Below are 17,542 nucleotides of genomic sequence, written 5' to 3' on the forward strand. Positions count from 1 at the left end.
GCATGTCAGCCAGCAGGTGACTTACCAGCCGGGGTATACACAAAAAGACAAAAAAGGAGAAAAAACAAAAGCACAATAATCTTAGACATACGTGGCAGCACAAAATGCTCGTTAGTGTCCTAATCCACTCAGGACCGGGTGTCCGCAGTCGCAGGCCGGTAATTCCGTGGTGCGCATGGTGATTCTGCGCTGCCATGCAAATAAACAGTCAGCCTATGCCCAGGGTCGGAAAGCTCAGGGCGGGTCGGTTCAATGTCCCGTGTGGTTGCGGGCAGGCTTGGTGACCTAGTAAGCTTCTCTCTCCAGTGGATTGTGGAGGGGCTCTGCTCCCGTTTCTCTCCCTGGGGGGAGTCCGTGCTGCATCGTGGTGAGCGTCGCTGTCGACTGTTTGTGTCCGGAAATGTGAGGTTGTTTTCCACTGGTCCAGAGGTTCTGAAACCGCCGGGTGGTGCTCAGGTCGGGCATGCTTATGGGTCTCACCTTGATGCGTGTTGGTGCGTGTGCTGGCCCCCGGGGAGCATGGCTTCATTTCCCGCCATATTGGTTTCCAGCGTTGCCCCCGGGACCCCTCTCTGGAGCTTCGTGGGGAGTTTCTGCCCATCTGTCTTTTGGTTGCCGGTCGAATCCAGGCCACCGCTTCTCTCCTCACCAGCTGGAAGGATTGTACTCGGTTGTGGAGCTTCGTCCAGAGGTGAGTGCAGAGTTTATCAAAGAACTCTATTGTGTTTTCAGGAGGCTTATTCAGTGTGAGCTTTGTTGCTGGCCTCGTGTGTGTCGCCATTTTGTTTGGGCCTCACGAGTCTCGTTTAGCTGTAGGCTTTGTCGGTTGATCAGGCAGTGTTGCTAGGGTGGTCGTCCCCAGGGTGGACCGGGATATCCCCCGCCGGTCCAGAGGGGGGCAGCAGGGTCTTGGTTTTCCCACGCTTGTGAGCGGGTTTCGTGCCGGGAGGTCGGCCGCCGTTTCCTGGCTTCAGGCCCCGCTCCGGTTCAGGCCGCGTGGCCAATACAGGTGTCTCCGTGGCGTTTCGGCACGGGATTGGCTTAATTCTGCTCTGTATGTGGTGCCCTTCCATTTCCTGGGCCTCGTGTGCTATAGGCTTTGTTGGCTTGCTTAGAATGAGCATTTCTGCGTTTTTTGGTGCTTGAGCTCTTAGAGCACACGTCCGGCCATCTTGGCTGCCCAGCCCCGTTTTTTGCATTTTTAACACACAAACAAATATAAATTCTAACTTTGGTCAGTTTTTGTGACTAAGTGGCTACTAAAGAAAACTGGACATACCCCATATTGAATACCCTGGGTTGTCTACTTTTTTAAAATGTATGGTTTGATGGGGGTAAATTACATTGGACGGCTTCAAAAATGTCCCAAATAGGACATGGGTGCATGATGATGACCAGCTGTGAAAATTCCAAAGTTAAAAACTGGAATGCGCACCCTCAAATAAGGTCTTTTAGCACCCAAAGAACCGACACACCTATACATGGGTGGTATCACTGTACTCAGGAGATATTGCTGAACACATGTTAGGGTTTTCTTTGGCAGTAACCCTTAAAGTTCTCAGTACATGTATTCTTAAATTGCTTTGTGTTTCAAAAAAATCACCTATTATTATTATTATTCTTTTTTTAAATTTGGCATAGATTGTTGGTAAAATGTTTGCATGAAAAGAGTCAAAATACCCCAAGTTTAATACCTTAGGTGGTCGTCTTTTCAAAAATATATACATGTGAAGGGTTATTCAGGGATTCCTGACAGATATCAGTGTTACAACCAATGTAATGTGCAATCGTTTTGAAAAGAAATGGTTTGGAAATAGCAAAGTGCTACTTGTACTTATAGCCCTATAACTTTCCAAACAAAGCTAAGAACATTGGGTATTTCTAGACTCAGGACAAAATTTAGAAGCTATTTAGCTTGGATGTTTTTTGGCGGTTGTAGATACGTAACAGATTTCGGGGGTCAAAGTCCAAAAAAGATTATTTTTTATATTTTTTCGTCATATTTTATAATTTTTTTTATAGTAAGTTATATGATATGAGTAAATACTGGTATCTTTAGAAAGATCATTTAATGGAAAGAAAAACTGTATATAATATGTGTGGGTACAGTAAATGAGTAAGAGGAAAATGACAGCTAAACACAAACACCACAGAAATGTAAAAAGAGCCCTGGTCCTTAACGGTAAGAAAATTGAAAAACGGTTAAGGACCACTGTTCTACTTTATAGAAAATGTTTGAAAATGCTTTGGGTCAATAAGTGAATGGACTTTATTTGCTGTACATAAACACCAAGCTGAAATATACTTCCACATTAGTTTGGAGATTTTACTGTGTATTTTGTATATTTGTTCTTATCTCACCGAACAGTTGGACACTAGAGCGGTTTATGGGTTATGTAACGGATTTGAACTTTATCAAAGCCACAAAGAAAAATGAATTGTCATAATTACACTGTGTAACTATCATAATGTGTTCATGCTTGCCTCCTGTCTCTGGAAATGAGCTGGTTAACCACTCTGGATATTTCTGGATAGCACGGTTCCTAAAATGTATGTTTTTTTTGTAGCTGGGGATTTTGCAATGATGCAAATATCTCTTTAACTCCACCTATTGGCATGAGTGTACTGATGCTGGGAATTTTCAAGAACAAACTCTTAAAGACCGGGAGGCAGTCTACAATGCATGGGACATTACAGGACATTTTTCTTCTTTATCGGAGATTACTACTTCTTACTACTTCTATTTATTGCATTTTTTCTCTGGAGAGTTGTTTTTACCATTCTAACATTTTAGGATTTTTGTATTCTCCTTTTTGGATTTTACAATAACATCTCAAATATACAATGGCTCTTTCTCATGCAATGGACACTTTTGTGTTAGGGAGAAAACAAGAACACGCTTTTTACTTTATTTTTCTGTGCTCAATGCTCGGATTAACTGTAGGTGCTATATTTTGTCTGATTTTGCACCTGTCCTCAGTATGCAGCCTTTCTTTTACTTTGATGATTTCGGTTTCTATTGGAGTCGTTATGTCAGTTCTTGCCTTCCTGTCCAGGTCAATGCGTTGTCTGGGATTGCTTTTTGTACTCTCCTGCATAATGAAAAAAGGAAGGAATGCTCTTATTGCAGCTGGAACAGGCATAGTTCTGCTTAACAATGTCAAAAATATTTGTAAAAATCTTGAAAACCTAGCGGAGAGCTTAACTTGCAACTTGGAAGCAAAGCAGCTATTTGTAAATGTATTCCCCCTAGGCATTTTTGTTAAAATCATGCATTTCATTTTTAAACAAAGTCATGATTTCTTTGAGATTCTTAAATTTGCTGATTCTTTTACGTGTAATGCAAAAATAAACAGTGAGAATATTGAACTTGTGATAAACGAAACAAAAGCAAAAATTCAAAATACATCGGAAAGTATAGCTTCACTGCTTGACATTGCTTCTTACGCAGGACATATATTGATTCTCATAATTGGTATTTCGTGGGTGTTACTTGGATCTTGGCTTTTTGTAAGGAAATTTTTGGGTCATGAAAGCAAAACATTTGATAATCTGTATATTACCAAGAGATTTATCCTTTACGATCAGTGCAGGAGGCATCAGAATGAAGTTTGTGTTTTACCTCTCAATAATCAAGAAAAAAAAGAGTATATCATAATACCAAGTCTGAAAATGTCAAAAAACCAAAATAAGCTAATGTGGCTATATTTCATCCCTGTCTTCACAAATATGTTCATCTGGACCTTTCTCATGTTTCTAGACTTTGTTTTTTATTGGCTGATAGTTACAGTAAGCAAACATCTCCAAGAAATTCCACCTCTTGAGATACCAGTAAGAGCCTATTTTTCTGTAAGTACTACACACATAGCATACTTTGTCCAGTGAATGTAGATGAGTTAGAGGGCAAGGAGAAACCTCTATCAATCCAACTCATCGGTTTCATGGAGATTACGATGCAAAAGTAAATCTGGGGCAAAGTTCTGAAAGTGGTGGAAACAGTTGGTGAAAGATTCCATTTTCTGCTCCACTTTCTGAATTTTACCCCACCATGGAATACATACATTTCTGTGGTCAAAAAATCAGCATACACCTAATCTGTAAAGTAAATGAGTTTACTTACTCAGACATTAATGGCTAAACCTAGCACACCAGATGTGTGTGAGCTGCATATTGCATGATTTTCCGCCGGCCTAAATAATTTACTATGGCAATGAGTAGTGCTGATTTAAAAACTGGCTCCGAAAAATGAGGCCAAAATAACTGACTTGGAAAAATTCCCAAATTTGGGTATTTAACCCTACGTTTTGCTATTTAGATCGTGAGAGTTCTCTGCTTTGGGAACAGTCACCATAAACAAATTCGCTTTGTCCAGTTCAATAAATCTTATCACACTGACTTACAAACTTTTGTTTCTGTCCCAAGTTGATAACATTCTATTTTCCTCTTTCATGATCGTTTTACTTACTTATATAAACACATGCATGCATAGGTATTAATGCTGGGGGAAAAAAAACAAGGGAAAAAAAACAGTAGTGCAATAGATAAGGAAGAAGTAATCGGCGAGGCCCTGTGAGTGAAAATGTATTTGTGGTTACGTTCTAGTTTCAGTTAAGCATTGCTCCTATTATATCAAACAGACAAAGACGCACACTTTTATTTTAGTGATGTGAGTGGGGGTGTGACCGAGGGCAGGCTGTTCTGAGAAATCTTAGGTGACTTGCTAATAACACCTTATACAACTAAAATGTAGCTTAGAACAAGAACAATGTATTTAATTTACACAGACTGATTTCCAAACACATTTAATGTAGTTTAATGACACATTACTGTGAGTATTATTACTGTGGAGCTATGTTATACACCGAAGAAACTAAAAAAGAGCGACATTAGGAAAGAAAAGATTGAACGAGGGATTCGGGACCAAAACAGGGACTGATTTTCCTAATTAGGGACGCTTGGGAGGTATGGATATGTAAGTGAAGAATAATGGAAATAGTCTGCAGAAACAGGTGTATTGGTATGGAAGGACTTTAGTACATATGCCAACTGTTAGATTTATTTTTTTTATGAATTAGCATGATTAGCATAAAAAATACAAATCTTAAAGACAACTGGCCAGAAATTGCACAATTTGGAAAGTTTTTGTCTAGTGTAAAGAGTGATAGTTAAAAAAGAAAAAAAAAAAAGAATCCAAAATTAAGACGCTGCCCAGTAGACTTGTGCAAAATTGAATTTCAAGAAATTTGCCGAACAAAGTTCCTGTTAATTGATAATGGAGCAAATTGCTTCTGAATTGATCTTATCTGTTGATTTCACAAGTGAAAATAGAGGTAAACGACTGCACATGTTTACTGTCCAGGGTTTCCACATTCTACAAAAAGGTTTTATTGTAAAAAATTAATTTCGTGGATCGCAAGCCTAGTAGTAGGGGCTAGGTCCAGTAGCTTTTTCAAAATGAATATTTTTAATTTGGTAACTTTGTGTAGTGTTTGATATTTGGTGTTAGTTATAAACACTGTCCTCAAAAAACGGAGCTCAAAATGGTGTCAAAATTGCATTCAACATTTTATGTTGTGATTTCAGCAGCTTTGAAAACAGTAACATTCCTAATGATAATTCAAATTCCTTGGTTAATTAGCGTATTGAGGGATTTTCAGAAATAGGCTACTATGTTGGGTTAGGGTTCGCTAGGATTATGGGATTACCAGTTTAGCTGCAATATACAGCATCCTCAGTGTTTGGGCGGTAAGGAATTAAACCAGTTGTACTCCTAGTGCTCTTTGGATGCCTGATAACTGTGTGGGATAACGTAGTATGATGTGCTGTAATGATGTATGTCCAAAAATAATCTGCATTGTTGTATGTCCAAAAATAGGGGGGTAAGGCACTCTAGGCAGTAGCTTATCACAGGTCACTAGCTCCGTGAAAGAGGGATTTTCGGTCCCCCACAGTAGAAAAAAATTGCAATCCAAGGGCTTCACAGTTAATAGTGTTAATAGCTTAATAGTCACATTTATTTGCTCTCACAGGATACCACACAAAAAAAAAAAAAAGCTAAGTTTCGGCTTTACGGCCTTAGTGTTGTTAAGGCCTTAACGTGTCATGACTAGGGCTGTGTAGGCCTAAACATCGCATTTAGTTTTGTGTTGTAACCTATGAGGACCAATACATTTACTATTGAGCACCTACATTGTGATTGCATTGTTTTATGTGTTGTGAATGGATTTATATGTAGTATTATTATTATCATTATTATTATTTGGTATTTGTATAGTGCCAGCATATCAGTTATGTTGATCTTTTGTTCTACATTTATTTTGCATGCAGGGCAAAAAAAAAGCTTTTTTAGTACCTGAAACCAGTAGCACAGCCACGTATGAAGAAACCGTCCAAATGTATCTGTTTGAACCAAAGTGTAACCCAATGCCAGCTCTGTGTCTCTCTGACTCCTGGATTCCCATCAGCATCATAATCATTGTATTGTTTATTTTTGGGACATTGTCTCCTTTTCTAATACAAATCAAAATGCTGGTGGCAGGAGCTTTTTATCCAGACAAGGACTTAGAACGCATAAAGTACATTCACAATGAAATACTAAGGAAAAGATCGAAAACTACGTCTCACGGTGAAAGACGAAGTCTGGGTACCATTATTTCACAAGTAAGGCATATATGGTATATATAGTTTTCTTGAGTTTTTATTAGAATTTAACAGCTACAATTTAATAAGATTTTGTTACTAAGCACATTGTTGCATCAAACAAGTGCAGATTATTTATCTCCTAGATTTTAAATCAACAAATCTATTTCATAACAAGTATATGATGTTTAGAATGAAATTAGAGTTTTGTTGAAAAAAAGATAAAAACAATAAAGAGAAGTGAAACTCTGCACGTTGGGCAAGCTGTCTTGACTGGAACAACATACGTTTTAACTGTTTTAACCCTGTTTGACTGTCACAGTATTCATTTTTCCTGCATATGCAGATCTAAATACTTGGAAATGAATAAATAAAAAAGTATCTTAAGGCATTATGTATTCCATGCAAAGTTGCACTTGTTGTTTGTGATATAGCTTTTGAGGGGTTTTTATAATGCGTGTCCTAATTTTCAGTATCTGATACAGATACTTTTCAGTATCTGATAAGTTCCAAAATGTTGTTGCATTAGTAAAGAAAAGATCGATTGATAAAGAGAGTCATGTTTTTCCTTGTAAAGTTGGTGTAAGGTCTTCTCCCATGTATGTTTTGGTGAAGATAAAGGTATGTGAAGATCTGATATCATGGATGTGTGAGGTCCTTCTACCAGACATGATGGAGGTGTAAGTTCTTCCTATCATGTATGTTCTAAAAAAGGGAGTTTCCCGGCAAAGATGTAGGTATGTAATGTGAGGACCTCCTGGTAGTAGGTGGTAGAATGAAATGAGAACCCTGGGATATCTTGTTAATGTCATGCAAGACCTACTGTTGTACTTTAGTTAAAAACAGATTGACTGCCATCTGAATATACTTAGATAAAGGTTGAATGAGTTCAGGAAGCAGGTCCTATCAGACGGGCAGATGATAAAATAAGAGTAGGACCAAGGCTGGGTCAAATCAGACAAAACATCATCTTAATTGCAGAACATAGTAAAAACACAGAGAGCAAATCAAAAGATTGGTCAATCCATAATCTGTTTAGACATTTCATCCCAACACTGAGACTCAATCAAATTACGAAATAACCTAATATTAGCCACTGCTGGAGAGGAGATGTAGACAGGTAGTAAGCTGGATATGGTAAACAATAAATAAATAAATAAATACATTTATTATTCCACTTATATCTAAAGGGTATACCATTTCAATGTGTTTTAGTAAAGAAAAAATGTGTTGACTGTTGTAATCAATAATATGACAAAATAACTGTGTCATTTACTACTGATATTTCTATTTTCAGGCAAACTTCTGGTTTCCAATTTTGAAAATGAAGTACTCTGAATTAATAGATGAGGAATACAACCAAAACGACATTGAAAGCAAAGTTTAAAATAAATGACAATTTTGTACAACACATTTTTGTAAATCTAAAAAATCAATATATAAATGAAAAAAATAATAAATCAGCCAACTTATTCTACTTCCTCGTCATGTCTTTCAACTTCCCCTTTTTCCTATGTATGTTTCGGCACATTATTTAAATTATGTCTGATAGTGGGATACATTTTAATCCCTGTACATTTCTGTAAAGTTGGAAAAGACAAAAATGTTTCATGACAACCAGGCTAACAAAAATAATGGAAAATAAAAAAGCAAGGTAAACTGTGTTTGTAACTCTCTGATTCTAAAGTTAATACTCATTAAAAGTCTCAGTAATATTCAAATATTAAAATATACATATTATAGTATGGTGTTTCCTTACACATATAAGACAGGTGTGTAAATGTTTATCAAGCTATGAGACAATTCCAAACTGTCACACATGCAGGCACACATGAACAAACACTGACATACATATAGATACAGATACGCAAACACACCTGCAGATACACAGATGCAAACACTGAAACACATGCAGATACAAACACTGACATACATACAGGCAGGGGCGTATTAGCCGCGAGGCAAACAAGGCATTTGCCTTGGGCGGCATTTTCCAGGGGGCGGCAAAAAAAGCCGCCCCCAAATGCCCAAGGCAAATGTCTTGTTAGCCTTGTGGCTAACAGACATGCCGGCGGTCGGGCGGCGCTGGCGGGCGGCCGGCGAGGGAGCACTTCCCCTGAGCTGTTTGCTCAGCTCCCTCGCCAGCCGCAGAGTGAGGCTGGGAGGCGGAGCCGGAATATGACGTCATATTCCGGCTCCCAGCCTCACTCTGAGGCGCACGAGGGAGCTGAGCAGACAGCTCAGGGGAAGTGCTCCCTCGCCGGCCGCCCGCCCGCCAGGCAGTGCAGCCCGATCGCCCAGCAGCCACTGGACCACCAGGGAGGAAGAGACCCCCCCCAGCATTCCCAAAGGTAAGGAGGCTGGAGGGGGGGCTGTGTTAAAAATAAATTTAAAAAAAAAACGTGTTAATAATAAATTTAAAAAAATGTGTTAAAAATAAATTTAAAAAAGTGTTAATGTGGGTGGTTGAGTGTGTGTCTGTTAGTGTCTGTTAGTGTGTGTCTGTGTCTGTTAGTGTGTGTGTCTGTTAGTGTTTGTGTGTGTGTATGTTAGTGAGTGTGTGTCTGTTAGTCTGTTACTGAGTGTGAGTGTGTCTGTGTAACGGATCACCTGGCACCCCGACTGGGTACCTCCGTTGATGGATGCTCCTAGCGCTTCTTGAGGATTCCAAGCACTCTAGCCGACAACACAACCACCGCAGGACGAACCTCTCTTCCTTCCAGAGCGAAGCAGGAACGAGCTCTTAAAAGAGCTTAGGAGTGATTATAGCAAGGGAATATGCAGAGCATAGCAATCCCTTGTAGCAGATTCCCCCAATAAGAGACAGGACTCCAAATTGAGGGTGAAGTAGAACTGACAAAATCTTTATTTTACTTGGGACTAGCCCATTTGGTCATTACATTAACATTGCTGTGAAAACTCAATAAAATTACAAACAGTCAAATCATAGCAGGCAACATACAGTGACTTCTTATAACATAATTACATATTTATAAATAGGTGGGGAAGACCATAATTAACACAAATGTCTCTCCTGCATGCAGAATTAGCAATATGCAAATCTACCCGAATATGCAAATTACCAGTCTTGCTATTCAGGTAGTGCATATTACTGTTGCTACCAACAGAGGGCACTACACAAGCTCCATAGCCAAATCCACCTAAGGGGTAGCAATCCTCAGCAGTACAGGAGAGCAGGCAATACATCTCAGGGGCCATAGTCACATGGCAGGAGGCTGGCAATCAGTCTTCTCCAATGCCCAGTGGCAAGGCTGGTACCGCCACATTTCTCCCCTTTTCCAAACAGACTAACAGGGTATCTGACCTCCTGCCGGTCAGTGCCCTGGTTAGTCCAGCAACCCACCCACGAAGCACAAACAGTAATACAGCCTACCCACAATACATGGTTACTACACCTGGGTAAAAGATTAGCTCGTCCATGTCCAGGTGCCTCAACAAGGCTGTGTGGGGTACTGATAGGCTGCCTTGGTGGGTTGCTGAGTGCCAGCGCTACCACGGGAGTAGCCTGGTTGGAGCCATGCTGAAAAGAAGAGTTGGTAGGCTCCTCTCTCGGGATCTGGGGCTGCTGCTGGAGGGGGAGACCGACTGTCTCCCCTTTGGTTACATAGTCCTGCTGCTGGAGGGGGAGACCGACTGTCTCCCCTTTGGCTAAACAGCCCTGCTGCTGGTGGACAGGACCGACTGTCCCTACCCCTAGTGGTGCATGTGCAGAGACCACGGTCCCATCTGCACTGTTGTGGAGCTTACTGTCTCCCCTTGGTGGGTTAAGCTGCTGCTGGGGAGAGGGGGTAACAAGCTCCTCTCCCATACATACTTTCAGCTGCTGGGGAGAGGGGGTAACAAGCTCCTCTCCCATACATACTTTCAGCCGCTGGGGAGAGAGACTAACTGTCTCCTCTCCTAATGACACACACTGCTGCTGGGGAGGAAGGACGACACCTTCAGCTCCCTGTAACACACACTGCCGCTGGGGAGGAAGGACTGCACCTTCGGCTCCCTGAGACTCACTGGACTGCTGGGGAGAGGGACCAACTGTCTCCTCTCCTAAGGACACACACTGCCGCTTGGGAGGAAGGACTGCACCTTCGGCTCCCTGAGACTCACTGGACTGCTGGGAAGAGGGACCAACTGTCTCCTCTCCTAAGGACACACACTGCCGCTGGGGAGGAAGGACGGCACCTTCAGCTCCCTGGGATACATACTGCCGCTGGGGATCTGGGCCGACTGCCCAGCATCCCTGTAGGGCCGGTAGAGAGACCTCGGTCCCATCTCCACCTGCCAGCTGGGTGTCTTCCCAGGACAAGTCAATAAGATCTTCCATCTCTGGTGCTGGTTGGGACATATGTGGTACAGTACCAAGGTCCCCTGATAACAGGCTTGGTTGCTGGGGAGGAAGAACTAAACTCAATGCTTCCGGTGGCATACAGTCAATAAGCCCCATCATGTCAGAGACAGGCGGCGTTATACATTGGAATAGGCAAACATAATCCTGTTCTAGTTCCCACTCCCGGTTGGCAAGAAAAGATAGATCTGGCTGAATGGCATCGATCTCCGTAAGGTCCCAGTTGTCTGCCCGCTCAGCTCGGATGGACCAGAAGCGAGCAATGTCGGTGTCTCCGAACCAGAGACTAGTTTCAATAGTATCCCACAACAAACCAGGGCCATCGTAGTCTTCCCCCTCAATACACTTGTACTCGATCAGCCATGGGTAGAGGTGGTAAGCATGCCACCGCAGGGCCCGATAGGAATCATCCAGCCACACCTCAGTCTCAACTAGCGTCTCCAGTTCGCTTACCCATTCCTCTGAGGGCTGGTTTCTCAATAATGGCATCCGCAGCTCTAGTTGTTCTGCTTGGCGCTGGTTAGTGGTCAGGATTTCCTCGAACCGGAAGGGTCGAATTTCGTCGATGTCCTCCTTCCAGAGATCGGTACGAAGCGCCACCCTCCACTCTGTCTCTTTTTCCTCTGGGATAGGATACTCCATACTGCGCATCACATCCTGTAGTCGCTGCTGGAGCCTGGCATCAAAGGGAGATACTGCACGGCCTTCCATCTCTGAAGTAGTGCTGGTTTTCCCAAGGCTAGGAAGCCATCCCACCGCTGCCACCAATGTAACGGATCACCTGGCACCCCGACTGGGTACCTCCGTTGATGGATGCTCCTAGCGCTTCTTGAGGATTCCAAGCACTCTAGCCGACAACACAACCACCGCAGGACGACCCTCTCTTCCTTCCAGAGCGAAGCAGGAACGAGCTCTTAAAAGAGCTTAGGAGTGATTATAGCAAGGGAATATGCAGAGCATAGCAATCCCTTGTAGCAGATTCCCCCAATAAGAGACAGGACTCCAAATTGAGGGTGAAGTAGAACTGACAAAATCTTTATTTTACTTGGGACTAGCCCATTTGGTCATTACATTAACATTGCTGTGAAAACTCAATAAAATTACAAACAGTCAAATCATAGCAGGCAACATACAGTGACTTCTTATAACATAATTACATATTTATAAATAGGTGGGGAAGACCATAATTAACACAAATGTCTCTCCTGCATGCAGAATTAGCAATATGCAAATCTACCCGAATATGCAAATTACCAGTCTTGCTATTCAGGTAGTGCATATTACTGTTGCTACCAACAGAGGGCACTACACAAGCTCCATAGCCAAATCCACCTAAGGGGTAGCAATCCTCAGCAGTACAGGAGAGCAGGCAATACATCTCAGGGGCCATAGTCACATGGCAGGAGGCTGGCAATCAGTCTTCTCCAATGCCCAGTGGCAAGGCTGGTACCGCCACAGTCTGTTAGTGTGTGTGTGTTTCTGTTAGCGAGTGTGTGTTTCTGTTAGCTAGTGTATGCGTATCTGTCAGTGAATGTGTGTGTGTATATAGAATGCGGGGCGGGGGGAAAGGTTGGGTGGGGGTGGCGCGGGGGGGAAGGGGGGGCGCCTGAGTTTTGTCCTGCCTAGGGCAGCACAAAACCCGGATACACCACTGCATACAGGTACAGATGAACAGACAAACAGACATACAGATACAATGATACACAAACATACAGATAAAAACACTGACATATATACACAGACACACAAAAACACACAAAAACACACAAAAACACTGACACACATACAGATACAGACAGAATTAAACACTGATGCACATGCAGATACACATACTGACACACATACAGGTACACAGATACATACCCTGACACAAAGATACATACACTGACACATATGCAGATACACAGACACACGGATACAGACACTGATACACACAGATACACATAATGACACACAGATACATACACTGACACACAGATACTCACACTGACACACAGATGCACACCCTGACACACATCAGAGCCACATACACATAGATACATACTGAGACATATACAGATGCATACCTTGACACACATACAGACACATACCCTGAAACATACAGACACATACCCTGACACACATACAGATACATACCCTGACACACAGATACACACCCTGACAAGCAGACACACACCCTGACACACAGATACATACCCTGACACATGTATACATACACTGACACACTTAAAGATACACACCTTGACACACATGCAGATACACAGACACATACATGCATACACGGACACACATGCAGATACACAGGCACACTGACAAACAGATACATATACTGACACACATGTAGATACACAGACACATGCAGATGCACAGAGATGCATACACTGACACACATGCAGATACACAGACACATATATACATACCCTGACACAAAAATACAATACACAAACTATATAAACATACACAGATATTAAATTTAATACATAACAGGTAATAAATAATTTCAACCATGACACACATACACAGATACAGACACTGACACAAATCCTCACACACAGATACTTATCCTGACACGCAGATACATACCCTAAGACACAGATACACACAGCACAGGGGTGCTCTGTGTGTGTGTGTGTGTGTGAAGGGTGCTCTGTGTGAGGGGTGCAGTGTTTGTGAGGGGTGCTCTGTGTGTGTGTGTGACGAGTGCTGTGTGTGTTCGTGAGGGGGGCTCTGTTCGTTAGTGTCTGTCTGTGTGTGTGAGGGGTTCTGTGTGTGGGAGGTGCTGTGTCTGAGGGGTGCTCTGTGTGAGGGGTGCTCTGTATGTGTGTGAAGGGTACTGTGTGTGAGGGGTGCTCTGTGTGTGTGTGAGGGGTGCTGTGTTTGTGTGTGTGAGCATTGTATGAGTGTATGAGGGGTGCTCTATGTGAGAGGTACTGTGTTTGTGAGGCGTGCTCTGTGTGTTTGTGAGGGGTACTCTATTTGTGAAGGTTACTCTGTGTGTTTGAGGGGTGCTGTGTGTGAAAGGTGCTATGTGTAAGGAGTGCTCTGTGTGAGGGGTGCAGTGTTTGTGAGGGGTGCTCTGTGTGAGTGGTGCTCTATGTGTGTGAACGGTGCTGTGTGTGAGTGAGGGGTGCTGTATTTGTCAGGGGTGCTATGTGTGTGTCTGAGAGATGTGCTCTATGTGTGTGAGGGGGAATAGGAGTAATTAAGCATATATATATATATATATATATATATATATATATATATATATATATATATATAGTAATTAAGCATATATATTTATTATTACTTAAAAACAAAAATAAACACATACATACATATTATGTCCCCTCTCCCCTCTTCTTACATTTTTCCTCAGGGAGGGCTGGACATTGCCCTGGTGGTCCGGTGGAGATGAGAAGCACCGATGAGTTCAGTCCTCCCGCGAGATCCTCGGAGCGTTCTCATGGTAATCTGCCGCAGCGCTCCGAATTTCCCAGCTCGCAGAAGGAACCTTCCGCCCCCATGCTCCTCCTTCCCTTCCTCTCCTGCAGGCCACATCAAAGTGCCTGTGGGCCAGTGAGGGAGATCTTTGATCTCCCCACCTGTCCTTGAAGGCACACAGCAGGGCCAGTGCTTGGATAGCACTGGCTTTGCATGGGCCGGCAGGGGAGATCCAGGCCCGTCGCGACAAGGCAAGCAAACCAAGCAATTGCTTGGGGCTCCGAGCTGGCCTGGGGCCCCAAGACAATTACCAGGGACGAATTAGCCATGAGGCAAACAAGGCATTTGCCTTGAGCAGGACTTTCCAAAAAAAGCCGCCCCCAAATGTCCCCAAATGCCCAAGGCAAATGTCTCGTTAGCCTTGCGGCTAACTTACAATCCGGTCGGGCGGGCGGCGCTGGTGAGGGAGCACTTTTCCCTGAGCGCTCTGCTCAGCTCCCTCGCGCTGCAGAGTGATGCCGGGAGCCGGAATATGACGCTCAGGGGAAAGTGCTCCCTCGCCGGCACCGCCCGACCAACCGCCCAGCAGCCCCACTAGACCCCATGGAGAGGGAGAACCCCCCCGCCCCCAGCATTCCCAAAGGTAAGGAGGTTTGGGGGGTTAAATAAAAAATAAAAAAGTGAGTGTGTTAATGTGAGTGAGTGTGTGTGTGTGTGTCTGTAAGTGTGTGTATGTTAGTGTGTGCCTGTGTGTGTCTGTTAGTGTGTGTGTCTGTTAGTGAGTGAGTGTGTGTCTGTTAGTGTGTGTGTGTGTCTGTTAGTGAGTGTGTGTTTGTCTGTTAGTGTGTGTGTGTTTTAAGTATGTTGTATTTAGTTATTGTGCACTTTTTTAATGTATATTTGATTTTATGGTACAGTGGTGTTTTTTATCGGGGGGGGGGGGGGGGGCTCCATGTCCATTTTGCTTGGGGCCCCCAAATTCCTTAACGGTCCTGGGGAGATCCTGTGATCAACCCCTGTTGTAGAGGAAATGGGGTCAAGTGACAAAAAAGGTAAGGGAAGGATATATTTAATGTAAGGATGTTAATGCCACCCATTAACACTTAAAGTGGCACTGTCATGGCCTGTTTTTTTAAGCCCCCTCCCGACTCCACTACATCTAACTGACCCCTTAGTCACCCCCAAATGCCACTAAGCCCCCCACATTACCTATTTTTTACTTTATTTTCTGCCCCGACCTATATTCAGGGCGCTGCCATCTTTGTGTGTGTAGATGAAGTCCCTGTGGGACACGTCATCTGCCCACAATAGATAGACTGTGAGATTCCCGCACATGCTCAGTTAAACATGGGCATGCGAACGGGAATTTCCTCCATTCATTCATTCGTCAGAAAGACAAATGAATAAATAGAAATGTCAGACGAACAAACAAACACCAAATATCAGTGTTTGTTTTTTCATTCAGTTTATTACAAGGAGGGAGCTACCGGCGCGCAGCTCCCCCCTTGTAATATGTAAAGATAGAAGCGGCAGGGAGCAGTGCTCCCCGCCACTTCATAAGCCCCCCAGGTCCCCCTCTCACTCTATGGGGGTCAATATGACCCCCATAATTTCATAAGGGAGATTAAAATCTCCTGAATGCCCCTACTCGGTATACTGCCTGCGGCTGCTCACTGTTAAAAAAACAAAATAAAACCCTAGTAGCCCCCCCGGCCCCCACCCCTGTGCAGCGGGTGGGGGCCATAAATAACAATAAGGGGGGGATGACCTACTCTCCTTCACCCTGGCCCCCACCCCTGGGTGGCGGGTGGGGGCCCTAAATAATAATGTGGGGGGGGAACTACTGTCCTCCCCCCCAGCCCCCACCCCTGAGCGGCGGGTGGGGGCCCTAAATAACAATACTGTGGGGGGCGACAGGGGTGGGGGCCCTAAACAAGAATGTGGGGGGTGAAACCTACTGTCCTCCCCCCCAGCTCCCACCCTTTGCGGCGGGTGGGGGCCCTAAATAAGAATGAGGGGGGGGACACATCTACTTTCCTCCCCCCGGCCCCCACCCCTGCGCAGGACGTTCGGCAATACTGACAGGAAGCATCGTGGGAACAGGGAGGAAAGCTAAGGATTGTGGGAAAAGTTCTCTGACCACCGGAAACGAAGCACACTTTGCTCCTCCGTTGGTCATAGCTGGTCATGGCGTAGGAAACCTCCAGAAGAGAAATAGTCCCTACTTTTAAAGAAAACTAGAGCAGATAGGAAGAAATGAATAACAGATCCTGAGAGAGGGAGAGAAGAGGAAGCGATTGGGGAAAGGTAAGTTCGGCATGACAGTGCCGCTTTAAATAAAGTAGCTAGGAGGCTTGGTGTGGCTGTAGGTTTACAACAGGAACGGTGTGGACTTTTCTTTCCAAGATAATTTTTAAATTGAATCTTTTTGGTGAAGGGCAAAGTCATGATAGGTAAAGTCAGTAATGAGGTAAAGTGTTCCTTGAATGGAATAGGTGTTCCAGTGGGGAAAAGGTGGGATTTAACTATAGAGTTTATGAATGTAAAATGTGCTTTGACAGATGTACAGTAGAGGTGTACATGCTTAATAAAAGCTGCACTAAAATAAACTTTTATTGTAGCATAGAACTTTTACATACATATAATGTTTCGACCATAATAGGCCTTAAAACTTTGCAGGAGTTTTATATTTTGTACATTTTTCACACCTATTTCTTAAATTCTTAAACTAAAATTAAATGTAAAAATCCATGCTCTTTAACCAGCAAATTGTCACCTCCATCTTAGCTTGCTGTCAATCATTGTTATAAGCTCTGTCTTTTGCACCTGGCAGTCAGTATAGACAATAATGTAGAGGAGAAATGTTAAAAAGTTAATATTTCTTCTCTTTGTTTGAATTGTTTGTCCTGTCTGTGTCTGGATGAGCTGGTTTGTGGTGTCATTCGCCAAGTCTTTAATAGACATTAGAAAAAAAATGGACAATCACATGAAAAAAAGATAATAAAAGTTCTTGTTTTTTTTTCAATGGTTTATTCAATTATGTAATTTATAGTTCGCTTTTAATCATGGCACACTCACTACGGGAAGAAGATCCATAGCACACTCACTACGGGTGAA

General features: G+C 43.2%; 1 protein-coding gene across 1 annotated transcript; it reads left to right on the forward strand.

Annotated features, from left to right (window-relative positions):
- Positions 1–2,654: 2,654 nt before the first annotated feature.
- Positions 2,655–8,026, forward strand: DCSTAMP (dendrocyte expressed seven transmembrane protein). Its single transcript, XM_063452995.1, has 3 exons — positions 2,655–3,849; positions 6,328–6,660; positions 7,937–8,026. The coding sequence occupies exons 1-3, from the start codon at positions 2,845–2,847 to the stop codon at positions 8,024–8,026; spliced, it is 1,428 nt and encodes a 475-aa protein (XP_063309065.1). The 5' UTR covers positions 2,655–2,844.
- The last annotated feature ends 9,516 nt before the right edge of the window (positions 8,027–17,542 follow it).

The sequence above is a fragment of the Pelobates fuscus genome, chromosome 4, assembly GCF_036172605.1.
Source record: "Pelobates fuscus isolate aPelFus1 chromosome 4, aPelFus1.pri, whole genome shotgun sequence".
NCBI lineage: Eukaryota > Metazoa > Chordata > Amphibia > Anura > Pelobatidae > Pelobates > Pelobates fuscus.